Genomic DNA, 24,483 nt, shown 5'->3' on the forward strand with positions numbered 1-24,483 from the left:
GCCTGTCTGTTCACCTAACTATAGAATTCCCTATCACTAAGGCTCTTTTATTCTTTGTCACTCCACCCTGTGCAGCTGAGCCACTCGTGGTGCCTTGGAATTGCCTCTGGCTGTACTCCCCAGAGGCGCCATTGTCCTTACCGATACTCCAGAAATAAGATCATTTATTAATCCTGTTTCATTACAGTACCAGATCTAAGGGAGCCTGTTGCCTGGTTGGTTCGACAACGCACTGTTCAAGGAAACCATCCTGAATACACTTTATGAACTCTTTCTCAAGACTACTCTGGCCAATTTGTTTTGTCCAATCAGTATGAAAATTAAAATCACCCATGATTATTGCCATATCTTTCTTACAGGCCTCCATTATTTCTTTATTTATACTCTCTCCAACAGTGTAGTTACTGTTAGGGGGTTTATAGACTGCCTGCATGTGACTTCTTCCCTTTATTATTTGTTATCTCCACCCAAACTGATTCTACATCTTGATTTTCTGAGCCAATATAATTTTATCACTACTGCACTGATCTTATACTTGATTAACAGAGCTACCCCACCTCCTTTTCCTTTCTGTCTATCCTTCCGAATTATCAAATACCCCTGTTTGGACCAAGGCGGTCTGGAGCTGAGTGCTTATAACCAGGAGTGTAACTACTCATCAGTCAATCCACATCCCTGGTTAAGCCCCTCCCTCCCGACCAACCGTTATCTGCCGTCTCGTGAAGGCGAAGATTTAAACAGATTCGACCTGTGCATTGTAAAAAAAATTGTTTTGGAGTCGCTGCGTGCGATTGGTCAGGATATTTTGAGAGGCCGGTCGCTGATTGGGCGATCGGGTTTGAAAACGACTGGCGGGGCGGGACCGCGAGAGGCGGTGCCTCGTGGGCGCCGCTCTCCTATTGGCTTGCATTTTACGGCGTCTGATTGGTGATTGGTGTGGATGGTAGCGGGCGATTGGCTGGAGCTGGAAATTTGAATTCAGTGATCGTCGGCACAGGTCCGATGATGAGAAGCTGAATTTGTTTTGCTTGAGGAGACGATTGCGGTAATGTCCATGTAACGAACAGGAGGCCAGGGCTACAGTGACCAGAGACCGGGCCAGAGGCAGAGCCTAGCTCGGGGAAGTGTCTTATCCTTTTCCCACCGCCGCACCACCCCCCCACCCCCTCCCCATTTTTGACGATCGGCAACCGATGGATCCAAACGTTAGAAGCGTCTCTGTGGCCGTGAGCTCGACCCGCCGCCCGCACGGCGGGGCCGCAGTGGCGAGCAGCAACAGCCGGGAGGATGTCCCCGTCCTCACACTCACTCACTTCGCCCGAAGGCCCTTCGTCTGCTTCAAAACGGTGAGGACCGGCTGCTCGAAAACCGAGACTTTGGCCATCGAAAACCCCGAGAGTGTTCCGATCCGGGTGGAGATCGACAAACTTCCGACCTCCAAGGGGTTTGCAGTGAACGAACGGGAATTTGTGGTGGAGGTAAGGCCGTGCCGGGTCACCTTCCCCAGTGGTCCCGATCTTAATTTGCAAAATGCGGGGTTAATGGACTTGTTGGGTCAACATGTGTAGTGCATCTGGGACACCCACCCCACTAGGTTTAAAAAGTAGACCACTAGACAATGTGCTTGTGGATAGCCTGCTCGCTATTTAAACCACATAACTAAAATATCTCAAAATAGCGTGCGGTGGAGCAGGAAAATTAAAGTGTAGTAACAAATTGTAGTATAGCCCAGATGCTGTGTACTGCAGCATGAATATGATTTGCCAGTCCACAGAACTACGAGAATAGCTTTATTTATTTGAATGCAATGTGTGCTGCATCTCCGTTCAAGGGCGATGTTATTCTGATTACCATTTCATTTTTACCACTTGTTTTTCCACGGTTATTGTCTGATCATACTTGACCATTATTTTCAGTTTATAACAGACTGGAACTTTGTTCTTAAACTGTAGGCGTATAAACTGTTTTAATACCAAATTATCTGACTTGATAAAAATCAGTTTCAAGTTGTTTCCTGGAAAATTGTGATTATCCTGTAAGATGATTTTATATACTAAGATGTATCTGCTTCTAAACCTGTTAATTTCCAGAACAAAGGTTGGAGTTATTGATAACTTCTGTTATTTTTTGAAAACAAGCTTCTTCAAAATGGTAAAATACCAGATCAGATCTCCAATCTCCAACTATTTCTGATACTGCTCTTTTCATCAGGGAGAAGTAATGGACATATTCCTCTTAAGTAACTTGAAAATGGGACTTTTCTTTTTTGCTACTCATTTCAGTGAATAAAAATCATCATCATAGGCAGTCCCTTGGAATCGAGGAAGACTTGTTTCCACTCCTGAAGTGAGTTCTTTGGTGGCTGAACAGTCCAATATGAGAGCCATCAACTCTGTCACAGGTGGGACAGATAGTCGTTGAGAGAAGGGGTGGGTGGGACTGGCTTGCCGCATGCTCTTTCCGCTGTCTGCGCTTGATTTCTGCATGCTCTCGGCGTTGAGATTCGAGGTGCTCTGCGCCCTCTCGGATGCACTTCCTCCACTTAGGACGGTCTTGGGCCAGGGACCCCTAGGTGTCAGTGGGGATGTCGCACTCTATCAGGGAGGCTTTGAGGGTGTCCTTGTAACATTTCCTCTGTCCACCTTTGGCTTGTTTGCCATGTAGTAGTTCCGAGTAGAGCGCTTGCTTTGGGAGTCCCATGTCTGGCATGTGGACTATGTGGCCTGCCCAGCAGAGCTGATCGAGTGTGGTCAGTGCTTCAATGTTGGGGACGCTGATGTTGGTGCGCCTGTCCTAACAGGGGATTTATAGGATCTTGCGGCGACATCAGTGGTGATATTTCTCCAGCAACTTAAGGTGTCTACTGTACGTGGTCCATGTCTCTGAGCCATACAGGAGGGCAGGTATTACTACAGTCCTGTAGACCATGAGCATGGCAGTTTTGAGGGCCTGGTCGTCAAACACATTTTTTCTCAGGCGGCCGAAGGCTGCACTGGCGCACTGGAGACAATGTTGGATCTCGTCGTCTATGCCTGTTCTTATTGATAGGAGGCTCCCGAGATATGGGAAGTGGTCCACGGTGTCCAGGGCCACGCCATGGATCTTGATGACTGGGGGGCAGTGCTGTGCGGTGAGGACAGGCTGGTGGAGGACCTTTGTCTTAAGACTGTTTAGCGTAAGGCCCATCCTTTCGTACGCCTCAGTAAATAGATTGACTATGTCCTGGAGTGCAGCCTCTGTATGTGCGCAGACCTTACAAAAGCCTTTGACACTGTCAACTGCGAGGGTCTATGGAGCCTCCGTTTTGGATGCCCCCAAAAGTTCGTCGCCATCCTCCGCCTGCTCCATGACGACATGCAGGTCGTGATCCTTACCAACGGATCCATCGCAGACCCAATCCACGTCCGGACCGGGGTCAAACAGGGCTGCGTCATCGCCCCAACCCTCTTCTCAATCTTTCACGCCGCCATGCTCCACCTCACAGTCAACAAGCTCCCTGCTGGAGTGGAATTAAACTACAGAACCAATGGGAACCTGTTGAACTTGCGCTGTCTCCAGGCTAGATCCAAGACCACCTCAATCTCTATAAAAATCAAGTTGCTAAATGACTGGTTTACTCCAGTGTAATTTGTTTAATATCAGTTCAACATTGCTCTCCCAACAGGAAACTAGTCTTTCAGTTAACTTCAATGATAGTCATCAATTAAAAAAAGAAAATAACTTGTTTTTGTAAAGTGTTGAATGACCTCAGGCCGTTCAATGGTGTTTTATAGCCAATAAAGTATTTTTGAAGTGTGGTCACTGTTACGATGTAGGGAAGCTACTAGAAAATATTGAAGATTAAATAAATTTGTCACTGACCACTGTAAAGCCCCAGTTGTGTAAGTTTACCACCTCGGGGTAGTAGGGGGATTGCTAATGCAATTTCTAACTCTGGGCTTGTATCGATGCACACCTGCAACAACTTTACCTTTTTATACATGATTCATCAAAACCTCCCTGTACCATTTCTGAAAAGGGGATGGGAACTCCCTTACTGGTTTGGGAATTAAAGCACAGATGTAAACTGGCTCCATAATGCAATCAATATATATGTGTTATGCGCAACACTATATGCATACCATTTGCTGCAATCTTGTATGATTTGATTTCCACTCTCCTATATTGTTTAATGGCTTCAGCAGAATCCTATATTGCTAAGCAACGTGTTATTGCAAGATGGTTGTGTGCTGTCATTCTTGTAGCATTGTGGTCGAAAAAAGCATTTAAAAAATGTTGATGATTTGCAGCGTTGGCTGCATTCTGACACAGAAATGTAGACCAAATATTTATTTAGAGTTGGAACAGATCCTGAAGTTATGGTTGGTACCTGTATTTCACTCCTAACTGTTTTTTCCTAATTTATTTTAATTGTGCAAGAGATTCATTAAAACATTGTAACTCTTATCTTTTGAAATGTGTGCTTCCTTTTACAGCCAACAGAAAAGTATTATCTTTCCATAACTTGGACACCAGTAGATGCTGGTGCATTTCGAGAAACAGTGACATTTAATGTTGGATGTGTGAAAGTCCTTTGCGTTCTACTGGGAAAGGCAGAGGACCCACCCAAAAAAAAGGTGAAAATTTGTTCCTGTTTCACAATTGACCTATATATGGTGTAGGGTGTTTTGTTTTTCATTCTACTCTGATTCTTAGACCTTGGAACTTATAGTGGGAAAGGACAACACGTGGCACAAAATTTAGGCTTAACCAGCGTCAGTTTTATTATGCAACAAAAACTGACTAAAACTACAGGACTAGACTTCTGAGAGAAATTGACTTAAGATATACAATCACCAGACTTGGCTGTAGCTATTTTAGGTTCGTGGTAGTTGATTCCGTGACCTGTTGGTGGTTCTTCCCTCGTTCTTCCTCCTGCTTCTGTTCCTTCCATCTCTGTGCCTGCTTGTGTTTCTGTGTTCGTATATATATATCCATAGTATGAATAAGTTTCCTGCTGGGCTGCGGTCCGATTAATGCTTCTGGATCGATGTAATTTGTTTAACTGGCTGTGGTGATGAGTTTGAATGGCTACTAATTTGCACATGGAGTTGACAGTGCAAAAGATAACTCCTTATTCTGAATGCTCTGTTATCCAAAAATGTCCATTTCGTAGGGTCCTTTGTAATCCTGATTTTCTTATAGACTTGTTATCTCTGGGGTATCAATGTCTTGTATGCATAATCAAGTTTCGTCCTTGATCACAGAGATTGCATTTAATAGGTGATGCGTCACCACTTGCCTCAGGCTGGTGCCTTGTTCCCTCCCAGGTAGTCCAACAGTTTTTACTTTAACACAGTTTTACTTTAAAACCGTTTGTTTGTGACCTCTTCCTGTGCCTTGTTCCAAGAAAAATAGGTGCATCTTACAATGGTAATCTGGGTTGAAATATTACATTCTTCAGTGTCTTTTCTTTGTTTCCTCTCCTTACTTTGTCCTCCCAAAATGCAGTACTGTATCTCTCAGTTCTCTTCATTAAGTCACATTTGCTGCCTTTCTGTCTCTATTCTACTAAACTGTCTATGGCCTCTGAAATCTTTCAGCCCTTAGTTTGCCAATAGAAGAGTAGAGGGATTGTCAATAACTGCTGATATTCTGCTCCCTATCCCCAAATCTAAATCATTTATGCATATTGGTTTATCTGGTTTCACTGCCCTCCTGTGATCCCTTAACCCCTTCCTCCATATGAACATCTACACTTATTCACATTTGCTCCCACCCCTGACCATGTCATCTCACTACTCCCATTGTCTCAATCACAGACAAGGCCATCTCTGATCACTTTCTACACCTCCCACATTTCTCTACCCTCTACAAACCCACTTGCTACTGCAACCGCTCCTGGAAAAAAACTTTTATCCAAGTCACAACTGCAGTTTGAAACTTCCAACTGTCTAGCCTTTGGCCCTCCATTTCCCACAATACTTATGCAGCTGTTGATCTGCTCAACCACACCCTCACATCCACCGTTGACGCCCTTAAAACCTACTTCTTTTGGTCACTGATCCCAATATCTCCTATGTGGCTCAGTGTCAAATTTTGTTTGATAATGCTTTTATGATGCATCTTGGGGCATTTTACTCCATTAAAAGTGCTATATCTATGCAAGTTGTTGTTACTAGGAAAACTCTTACTCTCGATCCCACCACAACTGACAAACGTTTATACTTTCCTTTCCAATAAACTTCAAAATGTGGTGTGGTTATAATTTTTAGATGCTTTGGAATATAGATTTACAAGTATTCTGAACTTGAATATTAACACTTTCCTGCTTCGTAAAGACTCTTGGTTTCTTTTGAAATTGCTATGGACATTAAATTAGACCAGCCAGGTTTAATGTAGGAATATATGAATTGGTAAAAGATAAAAGAGCAAGGTCCATCAAGTTTGCCTTTTACCATCCTGGAAGTCCCATGATGCAATAATAATGGAGCTGTTGACTAATCATCATGATTTAACTTCTATCAATTAGTCCATAACAGACCCAGAAATGATATGAGGGAAACAACAGTGGTAGAGAGCTTTGGGAACCATAAATCCAACGTCACCTTTTTCCTCCCAAGCCGCTACACTTATTGTCTCATTATTCGTACTGCATCCCAAAATGATATTTTTTGTAACCGCCTTGCAACAGGCACTATAATCATTTTAAAAACGCCATCCTTGCCAGTTATGGAAAATCTTTCTTTGGTCAGACATGTAAAAAAAGTGAAAAGCTTTGAGTAAATTTCAGAATTGCAGTATCTATATACCTGTATTAAAATTCTTAATTGGCACTTTTCCAAGGTTGGTCATGCTTCTAATTTATGTTTTTGATTGCAATTTCCAGCTTTGTACAAAACAATCAACTGTGAAAGTTCTTCTAATATTTATTTGATTGACAGTTTGTTACAAGTTTCTTGTGCATAGTAGTTTGAAGCTGTGTATTCATGTGTACACACTAAATACTTAATTTACTTCCATAGCGAAGCCTATGGGAATCAATTAAAAGTAAGAAGGTGGTTTCGGAAGGTTCTGTTCTGTTGAAACCAAAAAGAAGTGCATCAATTGCCAGCAAAACGATCATCATTTCACAAAAGATGGATATTATGAAAACTGGGGGACCTCGAAGTCCTCTTCAGTCATGTGGAAATCTCAGTCCAGTTGGAGATAGAGTTCCTCCTCTTCACCATTCTGTGGATGTTTTAGAGTACGATGGTCATAAGATAATGCATCTATCTCCGATATTACCTCCAAGTCAAATAAAACAAGAACTTGAAAATTGCACTCCACGATCACTTAAAAGATTTGCTACTTACTCTGTCCTTCAAAGTCATGGAGTATCATTGGAAATTGAGGGGAGACTGGGTTGTGAGGAAAAGCCCGATGAATCGTGTACAGCCGAGACTTGTGTGGAGTCTGGAGTAAATTTGGTATATCAATCAGTGAAAATGTTTTCTGCTAAAACACCATCACATTTTCCCTGTATTTCTGCCCCTCATACTCCTGTTAATGTACGTCGGATCTTAAGCCCTGATTCTTTTGTAAATGACAGTTATGTCCCCGATGGAGACTCTGAATCAATTGTTGAATCATCAGTGCTGTCGCCGGATCAGTTTCTGAAGGATGCATGTATGAACCTTCCTTTGTCAAGCTTAAATCAAGAAAAGGCTGCTGAAACCTGCTCCAATCAAAATTTATTTCAGTCTGGACATTCTTCAGTACAGGAAAGGAGCAGTGAGCAGTTGGGCTTTGTAGCGAAGCTTGGATCACCTGGGCCAGCACAGAGTACTCCTCCTGTTATAAATGTGAAAGAACTGGAGCCAACTAAGTCGAGGTTAACCTTTTTTGTAAAGTCCAAAACTTCTAATCACCATCAGAGTTCACAGTCCTGTCGACAACAAGCACGTCAATGCACTGCTCAAACCAAGATGCTCCCTGTTTACACGACTACAGAAACTAAAAGCAAATCTGTAGGACACTATGAAATGGAGAGTAAAGTTAAACTTTCAAGGTGGCAATTCGTTGAAATCAAAACTCGTTCCAGTTCAAGGTCTGATAGTGTTGTAGAGACTGAAGCTGAAAACAGAAATCAAAGTCTTGCAAGCAAGTCACCCTTTCCAAGCAGAAAGAGAAAAAGTTCAGAATATTTGTCAAGTGATGTACATAAAAAGGGTACTGATACCAACAAAAGAAAGTCCATACATGTGGAACAGCTTAGAAGATCAAATGTGAAAAAGACCACTTCAAGGCGTTTAAGTGGAGGAGGAAAACAAGTAAAGAAAAGAAAATCTGGTATGAATTTATGTACTTTGCTTTTGCATACAGAGAATATGGGGGGTTTATAAGGAGTAAAAACTTTATATATATTTATTGTGGCTAGCTAATGGGTATAAAACTTAGACAGCGATATTTGAAACCAAGGAAGATACAGATCACCACCATACTTGATCATTTCATTCAGATGTTTTTCTATGTATTCCACTAAATTCCACAAGTCTTTCACTGATGGGACTCGAGAGCGGAGCAAAACTTCAATACTAGAGGCCAAAAATAAGAAAGCAATTCAAATTCTTGTGGCCAGAAACAGTTAATTTAATATGAATATACTAATGTATATCTATAAAAATAATGCTTCTGCAGTATAAATGTATTAAGCTCCAAGTGAACAGAACTCTATTGAGTGCATGGCATTAAAATTGAACAATTTACACTCCTGCCCTCGCCAAAAGCTCAATAAGCAGACAGCACAGATATTATTACAGGTTGAATCTCCCTGATCCAGAACCACCCCTCATCCAGAACCATTCCCGGCCACCGGGTGGTGCGTGTGCAGAACTCCGACATGAACAAATTGAAGTCCTTCTTCGCTGGCCTGAACCCGCGATCCATCCCCCCCCCCCCCCAATGATATCTCTGCCGCAATCCCATACCCAAGCCAGCCAGCCAGGCCCGAATATTCCTTTGCTCTGGACCTGTACCTTCCAATTTAATGGGACCACCCCTTGTCTGGAAAAATCCCTTATCCAGAACAGGCCAGGTTCCGAATAAGGGAGGTTCAGTACTGTCTAGTAATGTGAGATTGAGCAATTATTGAAGAGTTCTGCTCTTGCATCGGAACAGGGGTAGGTCATTCAACCGCGAGATCGGATTTCCCTAATGTTTCCACAACAGTATTGTACCGATCAGCACATAGGCAGGCCACCTGTGTATTATGCCCAATCAGTTAAATCCCTGGGTTACTGTGATAGACAGATTGCATTTTACTGACACCTGGGAGTACCTAGTCCAAGACCGCCCTAAATGGAGAGGGCGCTGAGCACCTCGAGTCTCAAAGCCGAGAGCATGCAGAAACCAAGCGCAGACTGCGGAAAGAGCGTGCGGCAAACCAGTCCCACCCACTCCTTCCCTCAACGACTATCTGTCCCACCTGTGACAGAGTCTATGGCTTTCGTATTGGACTGTTCAGCCATCAAAGAACTCCCTTCAGGAGTGGAAGCAAGTCTTCCTCTATTCCGAGGGACTGCCTATGATGATATGATATGATGCCCAATTTACGTTGCAAATGTGGAATACATCCTTGAAGACGCCTCTTGTGAATAAGGCAGAGAAGGGGTGCTGCATAGTTTCTTCCCTTTCTTAATTCTGAGGATGTGGGATAACCTTTTCCCCAAAGTGGAATCCACTTATCAAAAAAGAGTCAAGATTTGTACTATTGTTGATGCAAGTTGTCACCTGGTGTATTAATAGCTAGTAACTCCAAACCAAGGTCATTTCTGCATAATAGATTATTAAACGTGTTCATATAATATAAATAGATATCACTTGTGTTTCAGTTTTTGTAGTTTTGAGGTTTGCTTCAGATATCAGTTAATGTAGGTTTTAGTAGGTTATGCAGTAACATTCTATTTTTGCTGAACTCTACAGTTTCTCAAGTCATCAAGTCCTCTACTACTGCTCAATTGAAAACTGGAAAGCTTATGCCTGGGGTTGCACAGTCACAATTAACTTTTAGAAAATTGACTAAGACAGGTAGGTAAATGGTTCAAGTGTACAGCATGCAACATATTTTGTGGAAAAAAAAATATAAACTGAACAAATATACGAAGTGGCTATAGAGATAGTGGATGCATTGGTTGTCATCTTCCAAAATTTAGAAGAGTTGCTGTGGATTAGAAGGTAGAAAATGTAACCCCGCTGTTTAAGGAGAGAGAGAAAAAATGGGGAACGACAGACCAATTAGCCTGTCATCGGTAGTAGGGAAAATGCTAGAATCTTATTAAGGACGTGGTAACAGTGCACTTTGAAAATAATAATGGGATTGGGCAGAGTCAACACTGATATTTATGAAAGGGAAATCATTATATGACGAATCTGTTAGTTTTCTGAGGATGTAACTAGCAAAATAGATAAGGGGAACCAGTGGATGTAGTATGTTTGGATTTTCAGAATGCATTCGATAAGGTGTCACATGAGGTTACTAAACAAAATTAAAGCTCATGGGATTGAGGGTAATATACTAGTGTGGATTGAGAATTGGCACAGCCTCAAAATACGGGGGAGCCAATTTAAAACCGAGTTGAGAAGGAATTTCTTCTCCCAGAGGGTTGTGAATCTGTGGAATTCTCTGCCCAAGGAAGTAGTTGAGGCTAGCTCATTGAATGTATTCAAATCACAGATAGATAGATTTTTAACCAATAAGGGAATTTAGGGTTATGGGGAGCGGGCGGGTAAGTGGAGCTGAGTCCACGGCCAGATCAGCCATGATCTTGTTGAATGGCGGAGCAGGCTCGAGGGGCTAGATGGCCTACTCTTGTTCCTAATTCTTATGTTCTTATGTTAACGGACAGAAAACAGAGGGTAGGAATAAATGGGTCATTTTCATGTTGTCAGACTGTAACTAGTGGGTACCGCAAGGATCAGTGCTTGGGCCTCAGCTAGTCACAATCCATAACAATGATTTGGCTGAGGGGACCAAATGTAATATTTGCTGATTATACAAAGCTAGGTGGGAATGTAAGCTTTGAGGAGGATGCAAAGAGGCTTCAAGGGGATATAGACAGGCTAAGTGAGTGGGCAAGATCATGACAAATAGAATATAATGTGGAGAAATTTGGTAGGAAAAATAGAAAAACAGAGTATATTTCAAATGGTGAGAGATTGGGAAATGTTGGTGTTCCAAGGGACCTGGCTGTCCTTGTACACAAATTGCTGAAAGTTAACATGCAGGTGCAGCAAACAATTAAGAAAACAAATGGTATGTTGGTCTTTATTACAAGAGGATTTGAGTATGAGAAAAGATGTCTTACTACAATTATATAGGACCTTGGTGAGACTGCACTTGGAATATTGTGTACAGTTTTGGTCTCCTTGCCTAAGGAAGGATATACTTGCCATTGAAGGAGAGCAACAAAGGTTTACCAGACTGATTCCTGGGATGGGGGGGGATTGTCTTATGAGGAGAGATTGAGTAGACTAGGCCTATATTCTCCAGAGTTTAGAAGAATGAGATCATTGAAACATACAAAATTCTTAGTACTTGACAGGGTAGATGCAGGGATGATGTTTCCCCTGGCTGGGGAGTCTAGAACCAGGGGTCACAGTCTCAGAATAAGGGTTTGGTCATTTAGGACTGAGATGAGGAGAAATCTCTTCACTCGGAGGGTGGTGAATCTTTGGAATTCTCTACCCCAGAGGGCTGTGGAGGCTCAGTCGTTGCATATATTCAAGGCAGAGATTGATAGACTTTTGGATATTAAGTGATATGGGGATAGTGCAGGAAAGTGGAGTTTTTTGTGTAAGAGCTTGATTGCTTTCTGAAGATCATCTCTTTTGAAGTGGCATTCATAGAAGAAACTTCTCTATCTTGATCACGTTAGCTTTCTTTGATATATTTTTATTTTTAACAAGTCATTTTAATGCATCAGACCATTTTTTTTAAATTGTCGTTTTACTACTTTTAAAGTTATCATGGCTGGGAATAATGCAGTTCTAGAAATGTGTTGCATTAACTATTTCTTACATTGTATAAGGGGTTGTACCAAGAAATTTGACTGAACTATTCTGAGCTGGTGCACTGTACTGGGCAAAAAAAAAAAAATTGGATGAATTGATTCTAGTCTGAAGCTGCCCTAAACACAATCTGACAAGTGGCTCGATACCATCATAAGAAGCAAGGCAGCAGTGATGGTGAAACTATATCTGGTTCAACGTGGCAGTGAATATCTAACTACTTGTTGCGAGTGCAAGCTGTTCTACATGCGATGTCTCCAAGATCCTACAAATCCCCTGGGAGGATAGCGCACCAACATCAGCGTCCTCATCCAGGCTACCATCCCCAGCATTGAAGCACTGACCACACTCTTATCAGCTCTGCTGGGCAGGCCACAGAGTTTGTATGCCAGACACGAGACTCCCAAAGCAAGTGCTCTACTCTGAGCTCTTTCACGGCAAACAAGCCAAAGGTGGGCAGCGGAAACGCTACAAGGACACCCTCAAAGCCTTCCTGATGAAGTGCGACAACCCCACTGACACCTGGGAGTCCCTGGTCTAAGACCGCCCTAAGTGGAGGAAGTGCATCTGAGAGGGCGCTGAGCACCTCAAGTCTCATCGCCGAGAGCATGCAGAAATCAAGCGCAGACAGCGGAAAGAGCTTGTGGCAAACCAGCCCCACCCACCCCTTCCCTCGACGAATGTCTCTCCCACCTGTGACAGAGTCTGTGGCTCTCATATTGGACTGTTCAGCCACCAAAGAACTCACTTTAGGAGTGGAAGCAAGTCTACCTCGATTCCGAGGGACTGCCTATGATGATGATGATATGCAAAATGGTCTGTGGAGATGGTATCTGCTTTGAAAGATGTCGGATCAATGGACCTAGGTCGCATTGCTGGCTTTGTGCTGCTATTGGACTATGCACCCATGCATAAAAAAGCGTCTGTCTAGAGCTTAGCATGTGCTAGTGCTGTTGAGCGGTTAAACTAATATGGCAGGGGGATGGGAACCTAGCCAGGGAGACAGGGAAGTAGAATGGGGGCAGAAGCAAAAGACAGAAGAAAAGTAAAAGTGGAGGGCAGAGAAACCCAAGGCAAAAAGCAAGAAGGGCCACATTACAGCAAAATTCTAAAGGTGCAAAGTGTGTTAAAAAGACAAGCCTGTAGGCTCTGTGCCTCAATGCGAGGAGTATTCGTAATACGGTGGACGAATTAACTGCGCAGATAGCTGTTAACGGATATGATGTAATTGGCATCATGGAGACATGGCTCCAGGGTGACCAAGACTGGGAACTCAACATCCAGGGGTATTCAACATTCAGGAAGGATAGACAAAGGAAAAGGAGATGGGGTGGCGTTGCTGGTTAAAGAGGAAATTATCGCAATAGTAAGGAAGGACATTGGATGATGTGGAATCGGTATGGGTGGAGCTATGGAATACCAAAGGGCAGAAAACGCTAGTGGGAATTGTAAACAGACCACCAAACAGTAGTAGTGAGGTTGGGGACAGCATCAAACAAGAAATTAGGGATGGTTTTCTAGACCAATATGTCGAGGAACCAACTAGAGGGCTGGCCATCCTAGACTGGGTGATGTGTAATGAGAAAGGACTAATTAGCAATCTTGTTATGCGAGGACCCTTGGGGAAGAGTGACCATAATATGGTGGAGTTCTTTATTAAAATGGAGAGTGACACAGTTAATTCAGAGATTAGGGTCCTGAGCTTTAGGAAAGGTAACTTTGATGGTATGAGACATGAATTGACCAGAATAGACTGACGAATGATACTTAAAGGGTTGACGGTGGGATAGGCAATGGCAAACATTTATAGATCACGTGGATGAACTTCAACAATTGTGCATCCCTGTCTGGAGTAAAAATAAAACGGGGAAGGTGGCTAACAAGGGAAATTAAGGATAGTGTTAAATCCGAGGAAGAGGCATATAAACTGGCCAGAAAAAGCAGCAAGCCTGAGGACTGGGAGAATTTTATAATTCGGCAGAGGAGGACAAAGGGTTTAATCAGGAGGGGGAAAATAGAGCATGAGTGGAAGCTTGCTGGGAACATAAAAACAGACTGCAAAGCTTCGATAGATATGTGAAGAGAAAAATATTAGTGAAGACAAACTTAGGTCCCTTGCAGTCAGATTCAGGTGAATTTATAATGGGGAACAAAGAAATGGCAGACCAGCTGAACAAATACTTTGGTTCTGTCTTCACGAAGGAAGACACAAATAACCTTCTGGAAATACTAGGGGACTGAGGGTCTAGTGAGAAGGAGGAACTGAAGGAAATCCTTAGGCGGAAAATTGTGTTCGGGAAATTGATGGGATTGAAGGCCGATAAATCCCTGGGGCCTGATGGTCTGCATCCCAGAGTACTTAAGGAAGTGGCCCTAGAAATAGTGGATGCATTGGTGACCATTTTCCAACAGTCTATCGACTCTGGATCAGTTCCTATGGACTGGAGGGTAGTTAATGTAACACCACTTTTTAAGAAAGGAGGGAGAGAGAAGACTGGTAATTATAGACCGATTAGCCTGACCTCGGTAGTGGGGAAAATGTTGGAATCAATTATTAAAGATGAAATAGCAGTGCATTTGGAAAGCAGTGACAGGATCGGTCCAAGTCAGCATGGATTTATGAAAGGGAAATCATGCTTGACAAATCTTCTAGAATTTTTTTGAATATGTAATTGGTAGAGTGGACAAGGGAGAGCTAGTGGATGTGGTGTATTTGAACTTTCAAAAGACTTTTGACAAGGTCCCACACAAGAGATTGGTGTGCAAAATTAAAGCACATGGTATTGGGGATAATGTACTGACGTGGATAGAGAACTGGTTGGCAGACAGGAAGCTGAGAGTCGGGATAAACGGGTCCTTTTCAGAATGGCAGGCAGTGACTAGTGGGGTGCCGCAGGGCTCAGTGCTGCGACCCCAGCTATTTACAAGATACATTAATCATTTAAATGAAGGAATTGAGTGCAATATCTCCAAATTTGCAGATGACACTAAGCTGGGTGGCAGTGTGAGCTGTGAGGAGGACGCTAAGAGGCTGCAGGGTGACTTGGACATGTTAGGTGAGTGGGCAAACGCTTGGCAGATGCAGTATAATGTGGATAAATGTGAGGTTATCCACTTTAGTGGCAAAAACACAAAGGCAGAATATTAACTGAATGATGGCAGATTAGGAAAAGGGGAGGTGCAACGGGACCTGGGTGTCATGGTACATCAGCCATTGAAAGTTGGCATGCAGGTACAGCAGGCGGTGAAGAAGGCAAATGGTATGCTGGCCTTCATACCTAGGGAATTTGAATATAGAAGCAGGGAGGTCTTATTGCAGTTGTACAGGGCCTTAGTGAGGCCTCACCTGGAATATTGTGTTCAGTTTTGGTCTCCTAATCTGAGGAAGGACGTTCTTGCGATTGAGGGAGTGCAGCGAAGGTTTACCAGACTGATTCCCGGGATGGCAGGACTGACATATGAGGAGGGACTGGATTGACTGGGCCTGTATTCACTGGAGTTTAGAAGGATGAGACGGGATCTCATAGAAACATATAAAATTCTGACGAGATTGGACAGGTTAGATGCTGGAAGAATGTTCCTGATGTTGGGGAAGTCCAGATCCAGAGGGCACAGTCTAAGGCTAAGGGGTAAGCCATTTAGGACTGAGCTGAGGAGAAACTTCTTCACTCAGAGAGTTGTTAATTTGTGGAATTCCCTACCGCAGAGAGTTATTGATGCCAGTTGATTGGATATATTCAAGGTGGAGTTAGATATGGCCCTGCTAAAGGGATCGAGGGGTATGGAGAGAAAACAGGAAAGGGGTACTGGGTGAATGATCAGCCATGATCTTTCTGTTTCTAAATGCTGGTTTATGGTTAACAAGACAATCAGCTCATGGCTGTCTATAAAAAGATGACCAATGCAGTATGCCAACAATGAATAGGTGAAAAAACAAGGTTTTAAAATGCTGGTCAGTTAGATATTCTGGAACTTTTTGTGTTTGTTCATTATGACCAGTCTCGCAGTGCTTCAGCTTTCTATCTTCTGGTGGTGCTCTCGAGCTGCCTGTCAGAATTTGTTTTGGGCAACTTCAGACTAGAATTGTACTACAAAGTTCCATGTTGATGCAAACTATTTAGTAGAACGGACTATTAATGCATCTTCAATTTCTGTTATCGTGAAGTCAGATCTTTTTACTGCAACCAGTAACTTGTCTAGTTATGGAACTTTGGTCGTATACCCTGTTTTGCTGCATGGTGCAAAAAAAAACTCCTTATATTCTGTGCTAAATCTGTTTAGAATCAATGGCCCCAAGTTTCCACATGATTTGCTCCTGATTTTTAGGAGCAACTGGTGGAGAACGGAGTATCTTAGAAATCGCAATTCTCCACATTTAAGTTTTCTGCAGTTCTAGTCATGTAGAACAGTTTCACTTTGGAACAGAATTTTTTTTTCAAAAGAGGGCGTGTCCAGCCACTGACGCCTGATTTAAAAGTTTCCACAGTGAAAACTTACTCCAAACTAACTTAGAATGGAGCAAGTGAAGATTTTTGTAGGCCTGAAAAAACCTTGTCTACACATTAAAAAATCAGGCGCAGGTTACAAATTAGGCGTCCGGAACGAGGTGGGGGGATGGGGAAGGGAAGTCATTACATTCTACAATAAATCCTTAGTTATACTTATACAAATATTATACAAATAATTCCAACCTGAATAAAAATTTATAAGCAAAGAAAAGATTAAATAAACCATGTTCCTACCTGTGTGAAAGTGCTTCAGGCAGGGAGAAGGCTGCAGGAAGCCTCACAAGTTGAAGCAGCGGGGGGGAGGCAGTGAGGAGGCAGCCCTTCCCGACGGCGGGGGCAGGGGAGGAGGCAGTGAGGGCCCGACCGACGGCAGCGGGGGGGGAGGCAGGGAGGAGGCAACCGTTCCCGACGGCAGGGTGGGGGGAGGAGGCAATGAGGGCCCGACCGACGGCAGCGGGGGGGAGGCAGGGAGGAGGCAGTGAGGGCCCGACCGACGGCAGCGGGGGGGAGGCAGGGAGGAGGCAGCCGTTCCCGACGGCAGGGTGGGGGGGAGGACGCAGTGAGGGCCCGACCGACGGCAGCGGGGGGGAGGCAGTGAGAAGGCTGCAGGAAGCCTCAGAAGTTGAGGCAGCCATTCCCGACGGCCGGGGTGGGGGAGGCCCCCCTGCCGTCGGTCTGGCCTGTCGGGAAACGGCTGCCTCAACTTCTGAGGCTTCCTGCAGCCTTCTCACTGCTGCAAGAAGCCTCAGTGCTGATCATGGAAGGGCAATGTGGTTTTATTAAAAAATGTTAAAAATTGAACAGCTACAAAGAACTACAAAAATGGCCGAGTGCCAATGTTTCCTTCACACTGCGCGTGTGCGAACGCTCCAACGCGCACGCGCAGGGTTGCCGGCATGAAAAAAACTCATTTAAATGGTACCCGCCCCCTCCTACTTACAAAATCGGCGCGAGTGGTAGGCTACGCCCCCTGGGCGTCGCGCCAGGCTGACCTCGAGCTGCAAAGCGCTCGAGAATAGCGCGTTTTTTTTCAGGCGCCGTTTTTGGCGCGAAAAACGGGCGCCCAGCTCGGAGGGGCGCCTGTTTTGCCGCGTGTGGAAACTTGGGGCCAATGTTCTTGCCTCTCCATGTCTTCAAAAATGTCAGCCATTACTAGTTTCTTTGAATTGTGTTACTTATTGATGAGGATAAAGCTTAGCGTTAATCAAATCATTGGAGTATTTTACATGTGTGGATTGTAAATATAAAATTTAAAGGAGAGCGTAAAAACTTGAGGGTGATTATGTCTATTTTTGAGTTCTTCATTTAGTCCAGGACAGAACTTGTTTGCAGCTTTCTTTTAAGTTCTGTCATCATTTATTTGAAACACTCATTATTGCTCGTACCATGCAGAGGAAAGTTTTAATAAGATCTTGAGATGGATTTTTTTCAAATAGACATGCTGGAGTACATCATGGCATTTGGTAGTCATTAAAGAATTGCATTAAATGACTTGATATATTTTTGAATTATTAAAGTAATTTGTAAAGCAGTTCTGACTAGCCACAGGTGTGGCTATTTGGCATGCCTTTTGGATAGATGCATTATTTCTCTGGTAGAAAATGCCTTGCATACACTGTCTCAATACCAATAAATGAATTTTGCATATTTCTATTTACTTAAGGAGCATCTACCACTATTCAGTAATCCAGGAAGTAAAGCATTCAATAATCAAAAAACATTTGCACTCTGCTTTTTGTCTTGCCATGTTACCAACAAATGCAAATAAAGGTTATTGTAGTTGTTCCCATACACCCTTTATGTTGAATTGTGAGTCATTGCCATTAATAAGCATTGAACATGTTTACTTGTATTTTCAGTTATTCCCAGGCATCCAATGCCGTTTGCTGCAAAAAACATGTTTTATGATGAACGATGGAAAGAGAAGCAGGAAAGAGGCTTCACGTGGTGGTTGAATTTCATTCTTACTCCTGATGACTTTACAGTGAACACAGAGTCCTCCAGAGGTGAGCTATAATGACACCGCATGCTACACTTAGTATTTGCTATTCTGTCACGTGTACGAAGTACATTTTAAACTAGTAGACATTTTACAGTTTGTGTAGTTCACTCAGTCCCAAAAGGAATTGTGAAAGTATTTTGAAATTGTGTAAACTTTTCAGATGTAAATTTAAGAATTTCATTATTTTTGCAATAGCTTTCTTTTTAACTTTGACCCTGGCTGAATAATTTGGGCTATCAATTTTAAGCTGTTAAATAATCAATTAAAGAAATCCTTTCTGGCCATCTAATAGTGTGCAAGAAAATTATTGCAAATTTTTATTCCTGTCATGTCAGTTTTAAGTGTTTGACTTTGCTTTTTAGTGAATACTACTATGCTGTTTATGGGTTCTGAGACACAGCACCACAAAATTAGTGTTCCTGCAGCACCAACCAAAGAAGAAATGTCACTGAGAGCATATACTGCAAAATGTAGACTCAATCGTCTCCGCCGTGCAGCCTGCAGACTATTTACATCTGAAGGGATGGTCAAAGTTATACAGAAGCTGGAAGCAGCCATTGAAGCTAAACATTTGCTTGTGCGGAAAGACCGATATCTCTGGAAAGACTTTGGTAATCTTTCAAGTGTTTAATTCTTGAAATTTTGTTATGCTCTTTGGAAACTCGTGCAAGGTTTAGGCACAGCCAAATAATTGAGTCTGACCTGCTCCGCAATTTGTAAAACATGTTGTATAAAGAAAATGCTTGATTCGATTGGTGTGGAATCATGTTCATACACCTGTGAAATAGACCTATTTAACTGATTCACGTGAAAGATACTGTCTTTTTTTTCTTGGAAAAACTTTCCTTTCCATCATTGAGATCTCCTAATAATAACCATTATTGCTTTCAAAATAGGATAGATTTAGTATTCTGCTGGCGATTCTTGCTCATTGATACTCTATTAATGTCTGATAGATGAACAGTGCAGTTAGATTTTGCAGTGAAGTGTCATCTTACTCCTTTGTCCCTTTCCTGAACAGTATGCCTGAGGTCAGAAAAATAGTGCCATTGGATGTGTCACTTTCTTCAATTAATTCAATAGTGTCCAGAACTGCTTATTTACGTGTCTCGCTCCATGTAGGTACAATTAAAATATACTGTGATTTAAGATGTACCATGATTTAAAGCATAGTATTTATCACGAACAATATTTCCCCAAATTCAAGAATTTCATTGTTTAATTTGAATAAAATTTACGCTGAAGGTATGATGATGATTGCTGTTCTCTAACTTCTGCTCACAGTCAAAAGTTCTCCGATGCTAATCTTTTCTCCCCTTCGCCACAGTAGAGGAATATGAAATATGATTTTCAAATTTCATTTTTATTGAAGCAACAGCATTGGTTGTAGTTTCCCCACAAGATTTCTCAACTTTTAATGGTTGCCTAAACTAAAGCAAACAGCATTTGTAAATTTCTGGAGTGCTACTAAGTGGTGCATGATTAAGGGCTTCTCCATTTTCTGGGAAGGAGATTGGAAAGTCCTTGTAGCACAAGACTTCCTGAGTATTTGAGACACAATTGCCAACAGGAAGGGAGAAGTTCCTTCACACCGGCAATGAATTACATAGAATCTACAAAGCAGAAACCGCCCATTTGGTCGAACTGGTCCATGCCTGTGCCTATGCTTCACACAAGTCTCCTCCCACTCTTCATCCAATCAGCATAACATGGAGAGGGAAGTGAAGCAAGTGATATACGAAAATACAAAAATATTGGAAAAAGATTATCAATCGTGTCACACCCAGATACAGTGCTACCATGTACACTGTTTACACACCACTTAACACTGCAATCCCCTGGGAAAGGCAAAAAAAAATAGATAATCCTGCACTGGCCCAAGTGAACTCAATGGCAACAATCCCTGGCACATCGGGTTGGGCCTCAATGATGGTGATATGCGAAGCCCCCAATTCTTACCAGTGGGCCTGGCTGTAGTAAAGATTTATGTATTCGCAGGGTTGATGACCAGTAAAATGGAATCTGATGTTGCCTAGATGGGTTCACAACTTGCCTTTTTATGGTAGCATAGTGCATGTATTATGAGGCACAGGTTTGATCAATCTTATTGTTGAGTGGACAAAGTACTTCTCTCCATTTCTAAATAATTGGTTTTCACACATGGTCACTACCAAATGCAAGTTTAACATCTTGAATTTTAATATTTTTAGAACTTTTTCAATACTCGCTGTTATGTTAACACTTGTGTTTTATTTCTCCACTGAAGGAGAACGGCAGAAGGTCCTCAAATGGCTTTTGTCATATAATCCTCTGTGGCTACGAATAGGACTGGAGGTAAGGTTTTATTTGGTACAAGTAAAAATAAAAATCGCTGTCAGATTGCTTCTTTGGGTATCAAACCAAGCAATGCTAAGAAATTGTATAAATGTAACCGCTTTATGATGCAATATGTTTCTGTTTATATTTGTGGTGTATGAGTTTGAGTGTATTGCTGAAATCTTAATGTGTCGCATTTTAGTGTGTTTTTGGTGAACTGATTCCATTGGAAAGCAACAGTGATGCGATTGGCTTGGCCAGATTTATTTTAAATCGCCTACTTTGGAATTCTGATATAGCTGCAACATATAGGCATTCAACGGTGCCACATTTATATCGTGACGGTAAGCAGCTTTGCTACAAATATATGAATAATATTTCTAAATCTAAGTTTGTCATGTAGGCTACAGGACGAACTCATTGACTGAACCAGTATTTACAAAACAATGGATTGGAGCATAAGTTTTGAAATTTAATTAGGATGTGCATAATTTAGTTTGCTGTGAATAATTTTGCTTATGCTGATTGAGTTAACATTGACTAGAATCATAGAATTTTACAACACAAAATGAGACTATTCAATGCCTTGTGCCATCTCTTTAAAAAAAGCTTGTATAAGCATGGTGAGCTGAAAGGCCACCTCCTGTACGGGTATTTCTATGATTCTCTTCACCAGTCATGATTACTTTAAACTACAGTCTCATTTTGATTAAAGTAGTCAAGACATATACCAAACCACAAACAGCCCTGCTGTCTTCTGTTGGGTGCAGCTTCTATTTTCTGTGCAATGTGCTGATCCTGCCATCTGGGTTATTCCTTCATTCAGTCATCTGCAAGTTTATTTCTTGATTTGTCATAGACCTGTTTTGTTCCAGCAAGCAATTGTTTGATCTTTCTATTTGTTGAACTGTGTTTTTTTGAAATTTATCGAAAGGCCTTTAACGACCTCTACAGTTATGATTTGTGTCTCAAACACCCTCTCTTTCTTGGATCTCAAAATTCCTTCAAACTGGTCATCTCTGCTACTTACACTGTTCAGCTATCTTTTTTAAATTTAGAAATATGAAGCTATAGCCCCTTTAAAATTGATTGCACCTTTTTTTAAAGCTGATTTTTGAATCTTGTCTGATTTCTGTTTTTTTTTTTCCCAAGCACTGACCTGTAATTCAATTTGCATCCTTTGCTCGTGTTCAAGATTCTGGACAAACCTGCTGCTCTTCAGTGTCTCCATTCGGATTCCAATTAACTACATCTCTTAAATGTAATAAGATTCCTTTTATCTCCAATAATTAATTCCAATTCCTTGCTGCCTGAAAGGAAAAGCATCTTAATTTTTTACTTGTTGCCTCACTCTTGTATACAGTTCAATTCTCATTCATCCCGCCAAAGTTATTTGGGATGCAAGACCCTGCGCCTGAACTTGGGCGGGCCTTGGCTTTAACCAAGTGCCGCCCAAAGGGCCGCCGAGAGACCGGGCGGTACTTTTCCAGGAAGATTCCTCTAACAGATGGCAGTACCGCCTGGCGGCCAAATAACGACTTACGGCATCAATGTAGGTGGCAGCGGACGGGTGCTCCCAATCTCGGCGGAAAATGTGATCCTTGCCAAAGTGCTGCCGAGAATTGAGTCGGGGCCCAGAGAGGGGGAAGACCTAAAAATAAAAAGCTTCACAAAAAAAAAAGCACTGGAACACCTTCAGGGGACCCCATATAGATAAATCGCTGGGGGAAAAAAAAAATTTCAAGATATTCACGAACCTTTTTTTGCAGGTCGTCTTATTTACCATCGGGGTAAGACCTGCCTCCACACAGCGGTCCTTCCCCCTGCTGCCGCCAACTCCCGCCCGGAGGAATCTGCCAGCTCAGCGGGCGGGGGGTCACTTACGTGACTTGCCCGTCAGCGGGCGGTTCCCAGCGGTACTCCCCACCCGCCGGCAGCAGACCTAGAAGAATCTGTCACCGAGGGGTGACCGCCGAAAAAACCCTGCGGCAGTGGGCAGTAAGGCCACCACTTTTGGGCCCGGCTGTTTTTTTTAAAAAAATCAACAGAATTTTTTTAAATCTTTTATTATTGGGTGCATTGTAATTTTTAATCAAGGCATTACATTGGTCTCTGAAAAAGGATTGTAATTAACATTTGGTCTCCTTTTAGCTATCTGTTTCTGATTAATGCATTCACATAAATATTGGGCCAGAGGTGGCAACTGGCTAATTGACTTTTTTTCCCCCCTTGAGTAGAGCAATATTTCTAATTTTGTTGCCATACAGATTACTAAAACTACATCTAAAAGACTACTAACTTATTCTGTGCAAAATGCTTTAGGGCATTTTTAAGAGATATAATAGTGTTGTGCAATTGTTCTTTATTTAATTTTTACCTGTATTTGCATGTTCTGGTTTGTAATAGATCTGTTTCAGTGTACAGGTTGAACCTCCCCTTGTCTGGGACTCCCTTATCTGGCACCACCCCTCGTCCAGAATCTTGAGAATGATTGCTTGCATTAAGGCTCAGCTGGAGACTAAATTTAAATAATGTTATAACTAACTATTGCGTGTTTTGATTTTCTAGAGCACCAGGAGGTTTTGGCACAATTCACACTGAAGAAATTTCTGCTTCTAGTTTGGTTTCTTGACTGTGCTAAACAGTCTAGGTTGATAGATCACGATCCATGCCTTTTCTGCAAAGATGCTGAGTTTAAGGTAAGATATGTGCAGACATCTTTTTTTGATGTCATCATTGGGTTATGTAATACAGGTACAACGTTCAGAATCCTCGGGACTGAGTTTGTTCCATTTTTGGGGTTTTTCCAGATTTCAGACAAGAAAATCAATAGTCTGAATCCGGAATCATCGACGGAATCTGTGCCGGGTTTTGAGCGGCAAGGTTGAAATCCGGTTCTGATTAGGTCAAGGATTCTGGATTTCAGACTTGATTTTCATGTATGAAATCCGGAATCCTCGACTGAATCCGTGCCGGACTTTGGGTTTTGCCTCAAAATACCCGAATTTTGGACAATAATTCGGGATGACTCCATCAGCTATGCGCAAAATGTCCGGTTTTTGGACAATTCTAGTTTTCGGAGTTACGGATTTGGGTCATTGCACCTGTAGCTGTTCGATGTACATAGTTTTCTCTCGTCATTTTTAAGACAAAAAGTACCAAAAACGTAACACTTTTTTTTTTAGAAGTTAAATTATCTTTTTGAATGCTGAGCAGATTAGGCTAGTAAATGGAAACTCATTGAGATTTTGTGGGATACCAATATGAAAATGCATAACATTGCACTGAAATTTCTCTCTCCACTATTTTTGTGGAAGTGTTCATCTATGTAAGAATGGGTTAACAGCTCGCTAAGATAGTGTGTGTTCAGGCTAACCTGAAGTATTCATACCTAGTATTACACTGCATAATTTCATTACTTTTATTTCTCTTATGCGCAACATAATTTTTATTTGAACTTGCCTTTTTAAATATGAAGTTTGTGATTTATGTTACTTTAAAAGCCAATTGCTGTTAATCCATTCTTTTAAATAATTTCCTAAATCACACCATATGGGACTATATTGATTGCAAAGTGACCAAGGTTGGGAACTAAATATTCCAGGATACTTAACTTTTAGAAGAGAT

At 42.1% G+C, this 24,483-nt stretch overlaps 1 protein-coding gene across 1 annotated transcript in view; it reads left to right on the top strand.

Moving 5' to 3' along the window:
* The first annotated feature begins 1,003 nt into the window (after positions 1 to 1,003).
* The window catches only part of aspm (assembly factor for spindle microtubules), an 86,311-nt gene continuing 62,831 nt past the window's right edge, over positions 1,004 to 24,483 (top strand). The window contains exons 1-9 of the mRNA XM_070887325.1: positions 1,004 to 1,478; positions 4,476 to 4,616; positions 7,005 to 8,313; positions 9,946 to 10,050; positions 18,398 to 18,544; positions 18,903 to 19,151; positions 20,807 to 20,874; positions 21,059 to 21,200; positions 23,425 to 23,555. Coding sequence (XP_070743426.1) covers positions 1,194 to 1,478; positions 4,476 to 4,616; positions 7,005 to 8,313; positions 9,946 to 10,050; positions 18,398 to 18,544; positions 18,903 to 19,151; positions 20,807 to 20,874; positions 21,059 to 21,200; positions 23,425 to 23,555 — 2,577 coding nt within the window. The 5' untranslated portion in view covers positions 1,004 to 1,193. The remainder of the gene's footprint in view (positions 1,479 to 4,475; positions 4,617 to 7,004; positions 8,314 to 9,945; positions 10,051 to 18,397; positions 18,545 to 18,902; positions 19,152 to 20,806; positions 20,875 to 21,058; positions 21,201 to 23,424; positions 23,556 to 24,483) is intronic.

Source organism: Pristiophorus japonicus, chromosome 8 (genome assembly GCF_044704955.1).
Source record: "Pristiophorus japonicus isolate sPriJap1 chromosome 8, sPriJap1.hap1, whole genome shotgun sequence".
NCBI lineage: Eukaryota > Metazoa > Chordata > Chondrichthyes > Pristiophoridae > Pristiophorus > Pristiophorus japonicus.